At 45.7% G+C, this 12,847-nt stretch overlaps 1 protein-coding gene across 1 annotated transcript; it reads right to left on the bottom strand.

Annotated features, from left to right (window-relative positions):
* Positions 1 to 1,617: 1,617 nt before the first annotated feature.
* Positions 1,618 to 7,508, bottom strand: LOC142897306 (diencephalon/mesencephalon homeobox protein 1-B-like). Its single transcript, XM_076039530.1, has 5 exons — positions 7,369 to 7,508; positions 5,448 to 5,620; positions 5,129 to 5,307; positions 3,805 to 4,249; positions 1,618 to 3,000 (listed from the first exon to the last, which is right to left on the bottom strand). The coding sequence occupies exons 2-5, from the start codon at positions 5,599 to 5,601 to the stop codon at positions 2,555 to 2,557; spliced, it is 1,224 nt and encodes a 407-aa protein (XP_075895645.1). The 5' UTR covers positions 5,602 to 5,620; positions 7,369 to 7,508; the 3' UTR covers positions 1,618 to 2,554.
* Positions 7,509 to 12,847: the final 5,339 nt, after the last annotated feature.

Genomic DNA, 12,847 nt, shown 5'->3' on the forward strand with positions numbered 1-12,847 from the left:
CCACCAGCAGCTTTTGGGTGTTAAAACCTCCAAGGAAAACCAGGGTTCCCTCCCCTTCGCGCCGCCCTCCCCTCCCCACCCACCCATCCCAACTCGTCCAAATGCCCCCTTTATCTCAACCCCGCAACCTGCCCCTCCCTCCAAATCAATGCCGGCCCCCTCCCTCCCCTAACCCCCGGACCTCCCAACACAAAGCCCCTCGGAGTGAACCAGCGCCGGAATCATAGCGCACCATTCAATCATTGTTTTTTCCCCTCTCTCACCCCTTTTATGGCCCTGCTAAAGGTTTTAGCCGGGGCAGAGAAGGAGGGCTGTCACTGAGGAAACCTTAGCCCATTGATGAAGTGACAGCAGCTGCCAGAATATGATCCTAATCCTGTTTCCAGCATTCTTTTAGGCCCGCTGGCATCGCAATTCCTCCACACATTCTCTGAGCTGTCAACTAGGAAAATCCCTCTAATAGCGCATTGCCCAGATACACATCAAAGAGCTCCTGGAAACCTTCAGCGGCTTAGCGCCGAGCACAGTCTCGCGTAAGCACACACACACACACGCGCGCACAAACACCGAATTCTCATTAGCTCTGGAGCTAAATGCTCCTGACAAATTGACGACACATAGAAAGATTAATCCCGAGCGAGAAGTTACAAAGGTTCTCGTTGGAATTGTCTTTGCGGCCCTGATTTTGTTTTTCAGAAAAGAAAATGTGTATATATTATTTTATTTTTGTTTTCTACTGGACAACCTCCCCCCTCCCTTCTCTCACCTCTCCTTTCTGCAGCGAGACACTGATATAGTCTTTACAGACGGAGAGGAGAGCAGAGGAGAGCAGGGGGAGGGAACAGGTGTCTGAACTTTGCTGACTCCACAGACCCTTTCAGGCCCCGGTTTTTTTCCCCTTCCTTTTTTTTTTTAATTTTTTTTTATCTCATTCTATTCTTACTTAATCCATCGATATCCCAACCAAAGGTAATCTTCTTATGGCAAAAGCGTTCTGTTTCGGTGCCGCCAAACCTCGGCTGACAGGGTGGGTGGATGGGAGGCTCTCCGAGAGCTCTGACACCGAGCCTCAGTCATTTCATTCAGGATTAGTTCTCCTGCGCCGGGGCGAACAAGTGGCAGGTTCTCCCCCATGTGGTATGTAAACCTCCGCGAGACCTCCTGTGTCTGAATTATTTATGGCTCATCAAGGTGTCTTCAAGGGGACATTTTTTTTTTTTACCATATGTGTTGATTTTTTTCTTTTCGTTAACTGTTTATTGAGGTTCCGTCACCCCCTCCCTCTCGACGCTGTCAGCCATCCAGAGGGAGGCTGGATTTGACACAGCACCAACTAATCCCTCTCTTGTTGCAAACTTTCTTTCATTTGAGAAACTTTGGGGAGAAATGCTCTGGGAGTGCTATTCTAAAGCCAGGAAAACAGGCCACATACATTTTCTGTCCTCCCCTCTCTGCTCATATATCTCTACTCTGCATCCGCGGAGCGTCTGAAGAATCGGAAGTCGACCTGAAACCGTGATCTTCAACTCGTTTAGCTCTCCGTAAAGAGCTACGTATATCCTTGTGTTGTGTCTCCCCCAGCGCGAGCACATTTTCCAACTGACCACACAGAGAGACCACTGGGCGTATACTTTAGGATTTATTCCTTTGCATTGTACAGATAAATTACTGACATTTTTAAACAGCTGAGAAATACATCATCTTCAATCTACAGGGATATCGTACAGCCAGGCGGTGAGAGCCATGCATCTCTTTCGAACCACTCGGTCGAGTTCGCGACATCAACCGACTCCCCTCCAGCACCCCCCCACCCACCTTCCACCACCACCACCACCACGATCAGTTTCTGGCGTGAGCCCGCTTCGAGACTAAACAAAACCCCAAATCCTTTCACACAAAAGGGGTTGTGGAGTTTCTCCTCCGCCGTGCAGATGAAGGTGAACATGGAGGGATATTTACACTGCACGCTGGGTCCCAGGTGACTGAGCCCAGCCGAGTTGACGTGCCCAAACAGCTTTTTGGTTGTGCAATTATCATTAGTGTTGTATTTGTAATTTTTATATGCCAACAAGGCTTGGTTTGCTGCAGATTTTACGGGTGCCTTGTGTTTCTGTAAAAACAGAGGCAAACACCTTCAGCTGAATCTAAAGCTTCCGACCCTTTGGGGTGTTATTTATTTATTTATTTGAGCTTATTTTGAGCTTGTTCTGCCCTCTGTTTTCACATACCTGCGGTGACCTCTATCTACAGACGTTAACAACCATGGATTCCCTACGACATGTGGCATCTATGTCACATTTTGCGTTTTTTTGCGTGGTGGTCGTGGTTTTTCGTGATCCTTGCCATTCAATTAGATTAAAAGTTCTGAAAAACGATTGAAAATGATTCCGCTTTAGCAGCCGAAACTAGGCCATTTAACCCGGGATTGATTTGAATGACTCTAGGTGGGGGGAGGGCAGGAGGAAAGTGAGGGGTGGCCCACAATCGCAGCCTTTTCGCGGGGGCAGGGGGTCGATCGGCACCTGACCGGGGGTGTGAAGCACTGCTGGGAGCTTCAGTTGGGGAGCGTGTCCAATCCCAGCGATGCGGCGTGCTGCTTGGCCCTCATGCGGAGGTTCTCTATGCTGGTGGTCTTGCTGTTGAGGCTCCCGGGGAGGGCGGCGGCTGCAGCGGCGGCGGTGGGCGGCGGCTGCAGCAGTGGGCTGCTCCACACCTGCTGGGCCTGAGACAGAGTCTGGTAGTAGGACTGGCAGGGCAGCGAGCCCAGCGGCGACGCCATGTTGACGTTCATGCCCAGGTAGGGCAGCGAGGAGGGCGCGCCCATGTCGAAGGGCGGGTAGTGCACCATGTTGTTGGTGGCGGCCATGTGCTGGCGGAACTGCTCCTGCAGGCGGAAGAGGCTGAGCGGCGACGAGGCGTACGAGTTGCCCTGCGCCAGGCCGGCGCTGGCGGCCACCGCGCTGCTGGAGGGGGGCAAGGTGGGCGAGCCCAACGGAGAATCTGATAGGAGGAGGAGGAAGAGGAGGGGAAACAGTTGTTAGTATGTTCTCTACTTGTTGGAGGTATTGGATCAATCAGTTTTATTTGTATAGCATGTTTGAAAAAATAAAATGCAGGAGTAGTCCGATACATAGAAATTCATTTAAATTTAAGTGAAAAACAAAACATCTATCCATCCTATACACACATCCATCCATCCATGCAACCCTCCATCAACCCCTCCATCCACACATCTATCCATACACCCCTCCATCCACCTCTCCATCTATCCATCCATTAATACATGCATTCCTTTATCATCATCCACACACCCATCCATCATCCATCCAATCATCTCCAACTGTCATCCATCCATCCGTCCGTCCATCCATCCATCCATCCATCCATCCATACACCCATCCATCCAGTCATCTCTACAACTGTCATCCATCCATCCGTCCGTCCGTCTGTCCGTCCATCCATCCATACACCCATCCATTCATGCAATCATCTTTCCATCATCCAGCCATCCATCCGTCCATCTGTCCATCCATCCATCCATCCATCCATCCAGCCATCCATCCATCCATCCGTCCATCTGTCCATCCATCCATCCATCCATCTGTCCATCCATCCATCCATCCATCCATCCATCCATCTTCGATACCCACTAACTCCTGCACTCAGGGTCGTGGGGCTCAGCTGGAGTCTAACCCAGCTTTCATGGGGTGAAGTCAGGGTCAAACCCTGGACAAGCTGCCAGTTCACGGCAGGACCAACATCACAACACATATAAAAAAAAAAAATCAGGAAACTGAGGAGTACCTGAGGAGGGGTTCATCCTCTTGCCGGACGGGGAGTCGCTCCCTTGCTGGGCTCCTGCCACCTCCCCTCGCATCTCCTCCGCGACCTTCACCCTGGCCTCCCCCACTCGCAGCTCGTCCTCCTCCCGCTCGCCGTTGTCCTCTGCTGCCGACTCGCCGTCCGACGGCTCCGGCGAGGTGACGTTCACCTCCACGCTCATCTCGCCGGCCTGGGGCTGCGCCGCCGTCTCGGAGTGGCAGGAGGACGAGGAGGATGGAGGGGGAGGAGTCCGGGCCTCGGGCAGCGTGGTGCCGTTGGAGGCGCCGGCGCCGGTGGCCAGCTCGGCCTTGGGGTCCTCGGCCGGACCCTCGGCAGCCCCGGACGCCTCCTTCTGCTTCTGGAGCTGCTCCTTCTGCAGGCTGCGCTGCTTCTTGCGGAACTTGGCCCGCCGGTTCTTGAACCAGACCTGGCAGACGGGAGAGGATGGAGAGAGCAGAGCTTGAATCACAGGCGTGAGTAGAAAAGACATAAAAAAATTTGGCTGTGTGTAAAATTTGGCTTGATTTATTCGTATTGGTATTGGTATTGATATTGATATTGATATTGATATCTTTATTTTGATCATTTAAATGATTAAATAAAACTTAAATAAAAACAAACAAAATCGTTGCATCTGCGACCTCCTAAGTAACTCAGTTTACATGAGTGAGAAGGAGTAGGAAGAAGTATAAACCTATTTAATCCTACCCTCTAAATTATACTGTTTCATAACATAACTATATCATAACGCTGTCTCACATACACACTCATACACACACATACATAATTATATCCACATATACATATCCACATATACGTACATCATTGTATTTTTTGTTCTTTTTTTTTTTACATTCAAAATACCTCCTTTACAAATATATATACCATATCCTGCAACATTTTAATCTGTAGAACTATAGTATAGTACTATACTGTACTATTTGCCAATGTACCTCTGGAGAATCATTTTTTATGTCTTTTTTTTTGATTTGATTTTTTTTTTAACAAAATTAAGCTTGAAATGTTCAGTACTCAGTCTGTTCCACAATTTTACTCCACAGATGGAGATACCTGTGATTTGTCTATTGGTAAAAGCTTGACATATTGGCCATAAATACATTGATAAAAGTGTATTTAATTGTGTTTTCCTACCCTGAGAACACACATAGTTATTAGTTGCTATCTTGCGCCACCATTTTTGGAGGAAGCCCAGAATTTAAGGAAGGCCCCCTGACTGGCGGGCTTCCTTAAATACTGGGCTTCCTTGAAATTTGTACACACTCGACCTTTAAATGCCACCACCCACCTGCACTCGGGCCTCGGGCAGGTTGGTGCACATGGCCAGGCGCTCGCGCATCACCACGTCCGGGTAGTGGGTCTTCTGGAAGGTCTTCTCCAGGGCCTCCAGCTGCTGGGCGGTGAAGGCCGTGCGACTGCGCCGCTGCTTTCGGTGCTGGGAGCCGTAGCGAGCCTCAAGGATGATGTCTTGAAATGTGCAGCCGTTGAGAAGCAAGAGAGACGAGTGGGTTTAATTGAATGGGTCAGTGAAGCCGTCTGGAAACAGGTTGCGTGAAAATAAAGTGCAACGTTGGGATGACAGGAGAGGAGCTACTGTTGTTTCTTACCAGCCAGCCTCTCTGCCAGGGTGAGGGCGTGCACCGAGGGCCTGTAGTCAGGCGCGTGTTGGGCCTGTTGCGCCGCCTGCTGGTGGAGGTTGTACATGGCGCTGAGTGAGTTCATAGCGTGGAGGGAGTAGCCGTTCACCCCGTAGTGCTGCATGGTCGGTGGGCCTCGGCGTCTGCAGGGAGGGGAAGAAACAAGCCGTGTGAGGCTTCAGGCCGTGCAGCTGTTTGGAGCTTTTCAGTGGTGCGAACAGATTCAGAGGCTGCGAAAAAAGTCGGGATGGTTTGAAATGTGCACATAAACTTAAAAAAATAAATAAATAAATCAGATATGTACTGAAAATTAAACGATCACAAGTGGTGACTCCGAACAATTTCAAATAAAATAATTTAATTTATAAGTCAGTCAATTACTGTTATAATGAGCTGTAATGGTAATGAGGAAACAACTCCCGAGTTGTCATCAAATACATTAGACCTGACATTTTTGGACACATCTCAAGATGCAAAAAACAACAACAGCGTTGAATTATTCGAACACATTCTAAAATAAAAATTAAAAAAACAAAACAAAAAAATGGCCCCTCAAATAATAAGCAACACTAGTCGATTATAGAAATACAAAAAACCTTTGTGTTTTGTTTTTTCAATTGTGAAGATATAATTAAAAAGAATATCCAACAAATTAATTATATGTGGCTTAAATTGTATAATTGTTTTTACAACACTAAATAGGCCATTTAAATTACTGTGTATTTTAACAAATCTATTCCATTTTTCTTCTCCTGTCCAGAGTTTCCAGGTGGATTGGTGCTCACGGCGCCTCCCCGGGCTGCATGGCAGGCAGCAGGTGCGGCCAAATATTTACTTTGCTCCGTGGCTGTGACTCGAGCAGGGGGGCCGTTTGTTTCAATGTGCGGCGGTTCCCGGGTCACTTTCACACGCCTGGAGGCTGACGGAGGTGCGGGACACGTCCTCCGTGAAATATGCGCCACATCCCCAGTTGGCGCTGCCGTCTAATGCGAGCGCAAATAGAGCCCCGCGATTGCGGCTATTAATTCATCATCTGCCTTGACATCTCAACTGTGTGCGTGTTGTGCGCGTTTACAAATGCATTCTTCTTCTTTTCAAACACATATTCTATTGTCCTATTTTAAAAACACGCCCTCTGGCTGGATTGGTGTAATCTGTTAAGGAAAAAAAAAAAAAAAAACAAATACAAAAACAAATCTGCGACTTAAAATTTCAGCATGACGCTCGTTTTTCAGGTCCGTGTCTCAGCGCCTCGGGCTCTGATTAAAGCCTAATTATGCTAATTGCCATGAGGTTGAGGAGATAAACAGCATTTACTGATGATCGCCTCAGGCCCCGCATGCATGATGTCAGATGAGCAGCACTCAAACATCAGGTGAAAAAAATTATGGGATGAGTGTGAAAGCCAAAGATCTGTCAGACACCAAAAATAACAATAAAAGTTCAAAGGAAAATAAATACATAAAATAACAATTAAATCAAATATATATTTTGTGATATTTAAATAGAATTGAAATTGAATGTGCATTTTTTTATGTGCAAAAATTTGTGCTGACAAAATGACATCAAAATTAATAATAAAAACAAAAGCTTTGGAGAAACTTTCTCTTACTAACAATTTTTCTCACATTTAATTAAACCTGGAAATATTTAAACTGTCGTAACCTTCATTATTCAGGAGCAGTTATAAACCTGACTGACGATTTAAGGCACGTACCCTTGAAACACAGATACACAAGAGTTATCTTAAGTTTTCTGTTTGCATTTTTCTATTCAACATAAATTGAATCAGGATTGTTCAGACTGATTTTTTTTTTTTTTTTTTTTTCAAAATAGTTCCAAGAGTCCCGACCAAAACAGGAAACTTCAACTTTCTCAACCAACTTCTTACCTCTGTCCTGCTCGTGTCTTTTCTCCGAATATTTCCCAGAGATAGCGGCCAATATTTTTCCTTTCTCAGATCCTCCTCACTAATTTCTTCAAAAGCTTCCGGTTCATTCTTCTTCTCCTTCTACTTCCTCTTTTTCTTTTTAAAAGGAGAAAAACCAAAGAGAGGGTGACTCCGGTATCCTCGGCTGTGATCGTCCCGGCTGTCCTCTCTCTGTGCTCGGGGAGGATGCTGCTCCGCTCCGGCGGCCTTTAAAGCTCTCCGGGTGGGGTCACCGGGGCCCGCACGCGCTCCAACCGCCAGCCAATCACGTCGCTTTGCTGCTCTGTTTCCCCCTTCCACCCTCCTCCTCTTCAGCTCCCGACGCTTCAGAGGTGATTTTGTGTGTGTGTGTGTGTGTGTGTGTGTGTGTGTGTGTGTGTGTGTGTGTGTGTGTGTGTGTGTGTGTGTGTGTGCACTCCTGTACTCAACATCTTCAACTGCTGCTACATGATACTGTTCTAACAAGAGGGCTGTCTTTTTGTGTTATTGATCATTATCAGTTGTATTAAAAGCGACAAAATCTATTTTTGGTCATTTTTGTTGTTTTTAAGAAGTATAATTTGAAAACTTTTCGGGAAAAAAAAAACAAAATCTCATTCAAAACTGAATGTAAATGATATTTCTGATATGATTTATGAGATTAATTTAAACTATACTTTACATCGAGGCTGAAGTTCAAGAGAAAATGCAATATTTTAACATTTAACAATTAACATTTATTTTAGGATTATTTTCTTCTCATTCCAGCTTTTTTCTTTTGAAAAATATTATATTTTTTTAGATTAACTGTTGGCTAGTATTTTAGCCAATATAAGAGAGTGATATTCATTGTGATTAAGTTATTACTCCCGAAATAACAATCCAAGTAGTCTAATTTAATCATAAATTAAAATAGACCTAAATATTTTCCCTTTCCTAATATTATTAAATCATGCAAACAGTGATGGCAGACTCCCCTGCACTATATGAGCTTCTAATGCCGTGTTTTCATTTTATTTTCCTGCTGCCTCTCTCTCTCTCTCTCTCTCTCTCTCTCTCTCTCTCTCTCTCTCTCCCCGTGTGTGTGTGTGTGTGTGTGTGTGTGTGTGTGTGTGTGTGTGTGTGTGTGTGTGTGTTTTGCTTGCAGCCTGCAGCGGCTCCCGGGCCCCGAGGGATTTAGGTTAGAATCGGGGAGACAAGACGCCATTTCACCCTCCAAAAAATGTCTTAAAATGACTGCTGGTAAGAGGATTAAAACAATAATGCCCCTCTCTTCTTCAAGGTTTTGAGAAAAGATTCATTCTGCCGGAGAAAAACCGTTTAGGCTGGAATTAAGGGCAGCGAGAAAGTAGCCTTTTAATGTAAAGCTCATATATTTTTAGCGTTGTTGTTTTTTCCCACCACGGCGAAGAGAAAAAGAGGAGGGTGCAGGTCGGAAAATCGTTTGATCTGTAGCCAGCACGACTTCATGCTGCGGTGTTGCTGTTCAGATGTGGCGAAATAGTCGACGTCCAGTTTTACATTTATTTCCCGTGGTTTTATAATAATTACGATTAAGCCTCTTTTCTGAAATAAAAGATGATCAAAGCCAAAACAAAACGATCAGTGGACGTTTCCCCAGCAACAAGTGGAGATCGGCCCAACCAACACACAATATTAATACTAACAATAATATTAATGGCTTTTTTTCCTAATATTTGTTGATTTAATTCCGACCTTCTGTTTTTTTCCCCCCTGTCCGTCAAAAAGAGCGTTTAGGCCATAAGAGAGGGAAAGAAATCGGATTAACTTGTGAACCGATGGAAATAAGAACTTAAACTGGAGGTAAATCTGGCCAGTGTCTCTTTGTGGGAACCGTTTCTAAAGCAATTAAAGCGAGGAGGAATTCCTCTCAGCTGCTCTTCCTCAAATCTGCTTTTTTACGGAGCCTAATGCGGGCTAATGTCCAGCATGGCGGAGGAGGGGCTTTAATGCCGCTGCTATTAGGGTGATAGAAGGGCCAGTGGAGCAGTGGACACACAGCTTTTTTATTGTCAGACTGCTGCACTGAAGCCGTGGTGCAGGCCTGCAGCAGGTTTTTTTTTTTTTCAGGATACTTTATTTATTTATTTATTTATTTATTTATATCCCATCAAACAGTGGGGAATTTTATCCAGCAGTGTCTTCTAGTTTGAGAAAAAGTAAGTAAACTATCAGCCGAGGTTCAGTGAGACTTTTCACAAGGAAGGTAAAGCTATTAAAAAAAAAAAAATAATAATAATAATAATTATAATCTGGCAACCCAATTTTTCATTGTCCCAATATTATTATCAAGTAGGGTTTAAGTCAGGGGTTTGCCAACATTTTGACTGGTGGGGCCACAATGGGTTCTACAATTTGACAGAGGTGCTGGAACAGGAGCAGATTGGATGGAGTGTTTGGGTGACCCACCTCATAAGAGGAAAAAATATATCATGGAATATGTAAAAAACATGTGCTGACAATGTCAGTTAAAAATGAACCAAAGCAAAGTTACAACAAAATATTTATCTTTGAAGCCACCACGGTACTCAGCTCTTTATGGAAATGACTCTTAAAACACTGAAAACATGGATGAAATACAGCTACTTTATGACAGTGATGATTAATATCATTTCTTTAACTTGGGTGGGCCAGATTAAAAAGCTTAACGGGTTGCATGTGGCCCCCGGGCCTTAGTTTGCCCACGCCTGGTTTAAGTCACAGCAGCAACAGCAGAAGTAAACACAGAAAAGGGTTAAAGTCCCACTTTATCCACTAGCTCTGGACGTTCTTATTGGAAAAAAACATGTTTTAAAAGAGTGAAAAAGCAACACATTCTGAATATTGAGGTGCGTTCAGGAATTTTCTCCCTTCAGAAGTCGATTTTGTTTCCCTTTGACTTTCCACCGGCGCTCCCTGAAGCGGAGAGGTATCTGTCCTGGTTGTGACGATTATCCCGGCGCCACTTTCCCGCTTCTCCTATACAGCGAGCATCCTCGCTCGGCTCCTCATCCTCCATCAGCCCCGAGGATCTCGCCGCCCGCCGCTCGCTCCAGACTAACTTTCTAAACCCCAAATTCATCTCAGATTTCCGTGGATTTCGCCGCCGCACTCATTGTTCTGTGCACTCTGGCTGCATTCAGGCTTTATCGTGTTAAAGCCTCTCCTCAGCTCTGAGTTATCGTCTTTACCCTCAATCATCCTCCCGCCTGCTCCTGAATATCAAAACTTTTATCCCCCGCATCAGGACTTTGGCTGCCTGAATCAAAGCTCAGCCGGAAGAAGCTGCGCTCATTTATAAACCGCGCTCGGTTTACTTTTCAGCTCTATTACGCACGATGAGCGTTTGTACAATTTCCCCCCCTCCTCAGATGCCTCCATATATTTCTAAGTAGCATTTTACATCAGATTGTGGGAGGGGGAGGAAGTTGATGCCTTCAGCCTTCAGAGCCCATTAACTTTTATTATTAGTGGGTTTTTTTTCTTTCTTGTAACTTCATGAATATATGAGGTTTCAGTGCAGCCGCACCGGCCTGCACATGCTCTTAGTCAAGGTTAGCTTGTGCTCATTTGGCTGAAATTAATCATTTTGATGTATGACTCGGGAGTGAGCGCCTCCTCGGGACCTGTGTGACTGGAGTAACAAAGCAACTGGCCCTCAGCGGTCCTGCGGCTGTGTTTAAGATGGTCATCTCCATGGAGGTGTGTACTGGAGAAACGCATGCCCCAAACATTTTGTTCAAACTGACATCTACATATCAGTTTTCAAATCTTTTTGTCTTGACTTTTTATCCTGGAAAACAAACAGTTATCAGCAAAAACAACCCACATAATAGCCTGAAAACCCCCCAAAACAGCAAGTTTATCGCCAGAGTATGTTTAGTCACCCAATTGGGAGAGGCTTCAGTGAAGTGTTAGTGCCCCTTGTGACATCACAGAGGGTTTGTGATTGAATTCATACTTTTGGCAAAGCAAAGGGAGCAAATTATAAGTGAATGATGTACTTATCACTGTGAGGTCAGATATATATTTTATTGCTAAAAAAAAAAAAAAAAGACAATGGTAAAGCAAATTTTGCATAATATGAGACCTTTGGGCCAAGGCACTGGGTCACGTTACTACAACAGGGGACAGTGGAAAGGTCAAGATCGGGGATTCAATTCTAGAACTAAAGCAATGTCATTAGCTGCTAAGTTGCTCAGCTTGACAAATCTATGTTGCCTTGTTTGGTCAGAAAAGGCAACTGCTGCTCGCCAACACAAAGTCTGCTGGTCTGAAAGACAAAGATGTTTAGATAAAACTAAACTAAAGAAAAAGCTGTGGAGGTGTCGATTTGGTGTGACGTTACCGCAGTGCAAATGGCGCATAACTTTTTTTTTTTTTTTTGCTCCCGCTATTTTTGTCCCTGGCGTGATCCTGTAGAGCGGCCACGCTGCCCCACTGTACGGTTTCCCTGGCAGTCTTGACATATCGGGGTTGGCAGGTTTGTTTCCTCCTCTTTCTCAGAGCCCGTCTTTGCTTGTGGCCCCGAGGCTGTGGCCCAGCACAAGGGTTCCTATTGTCAGCACCTAATCCAGGGGCTACACAGCTTTAGCAACATGGTGGGATAAAAGCCCATCAAACCACTACTTTATGGGGGCAAATCTTTCCTAATCCCTCGCTTTATCTAAACAAAAGGAGAGAAACAAGGGGATAGAAAGAAAATGTGCAGACACAGGGCAGGGCCGGCAGCTAAGATGCAAAGAAGTAGTTTCACCGGAGAAGCTAACCATTTTTGACAGGCTTTCAATAAAGGGCTGACAAAAAACGGACACCGGGATTCCAAAAAGGCCTGTACGGGCTCCGTCTCCCCCCTCCCCCACCCTCTTTTCTCCGGCTACGCTTTAAGATCCTTAGAGGGATATGTCAAAATTAGCGAGATTAAATTCCGAAACCTTCAACTGTTGAGGGGGCTTGGCAGGGGGCATCTGTCGGTTACGGACCCTTAAAAAAAAAAAAGAAAGAAGGGGAAAAAAAACCCACTGGAGGTTTACTCGGTTGATGTAAACAAGCCACCGCTGTGTGATCAGGAACCCATTCTTTTCTCCTCCCGGGCTGCGCCGAGGGAGTATGGGAATTTCAGACAATCCGCTCCGTCCCGGCGGCTGGCTGACCTCGACCTGTGTCCAAGCCACGCTCACTTCGCAGGCGACTCGAGTCGGGGCGGAAAAAAACCAAAACAGAAACCAGATTAATTCACGTGTGTGGGAACCGGTGGAAACTGTGACAGCTACAAATTAGCTTCTTTATTCCAGGGCCTGTTTCTTCAAGATACACTCCATCCTCGGCGCCATTGTCTTCACAGAACCCCCACCCCCCTACCCCCACCCACCTCCCGCCTTGTAAAGTTAAAGGACCTCTCTTTCTTGTGCGTGTGTGCGCGCACATGTATGTTTGTGTGTATAAGTGTGTGTGCGTGTGT

Source organism: Nelusetta ayraudi, unplaced genomic scaffold (genome assembly GCF_046127955.1).
Source record: "Nelusetta ayraudi isolate G7.1 ecotype Tasmania unplaced genomic scaffold, CSIRO-AGI_Nayr_v1 ptg000059l, whole genome shotgun sequence".
Lineage (NCBI taxonomy): Eukaryota > Metazoa > Chordata > Actinopteri > Tetraodontiformes > Monacanthidae > Nelusetta > Nelusetta ayraudi.

What these genes read in the sequence shown, in the direction of transcription:
- LOC142897306 (XM_076039530.1), bottom strand. Translation starts at nt 5,601, where the DNA reads ATGCAGCACTACGGGGTGAACGGCTACTCCCTCCACGCTATGAACTCA. An exon ending in TGCCCGAGGCCCGAGTGCAG is followed by an intron (nt 4,250 to 5,128) that starts GTGGGTGGTGGC and finishes CCCGTCTGCCAG; the next exon opens with GTCTGGTTCAAGAACCGGCG. An exon ending in GAGGATGAACCCCTCCTCAG is followed by an intron (nt 3,001 to 3,804) that starts GTACTCCTCAGT and finishes TCCTCCTATCAG; the next exon opens with ATTCTCCGTTGGGCTCGCCC.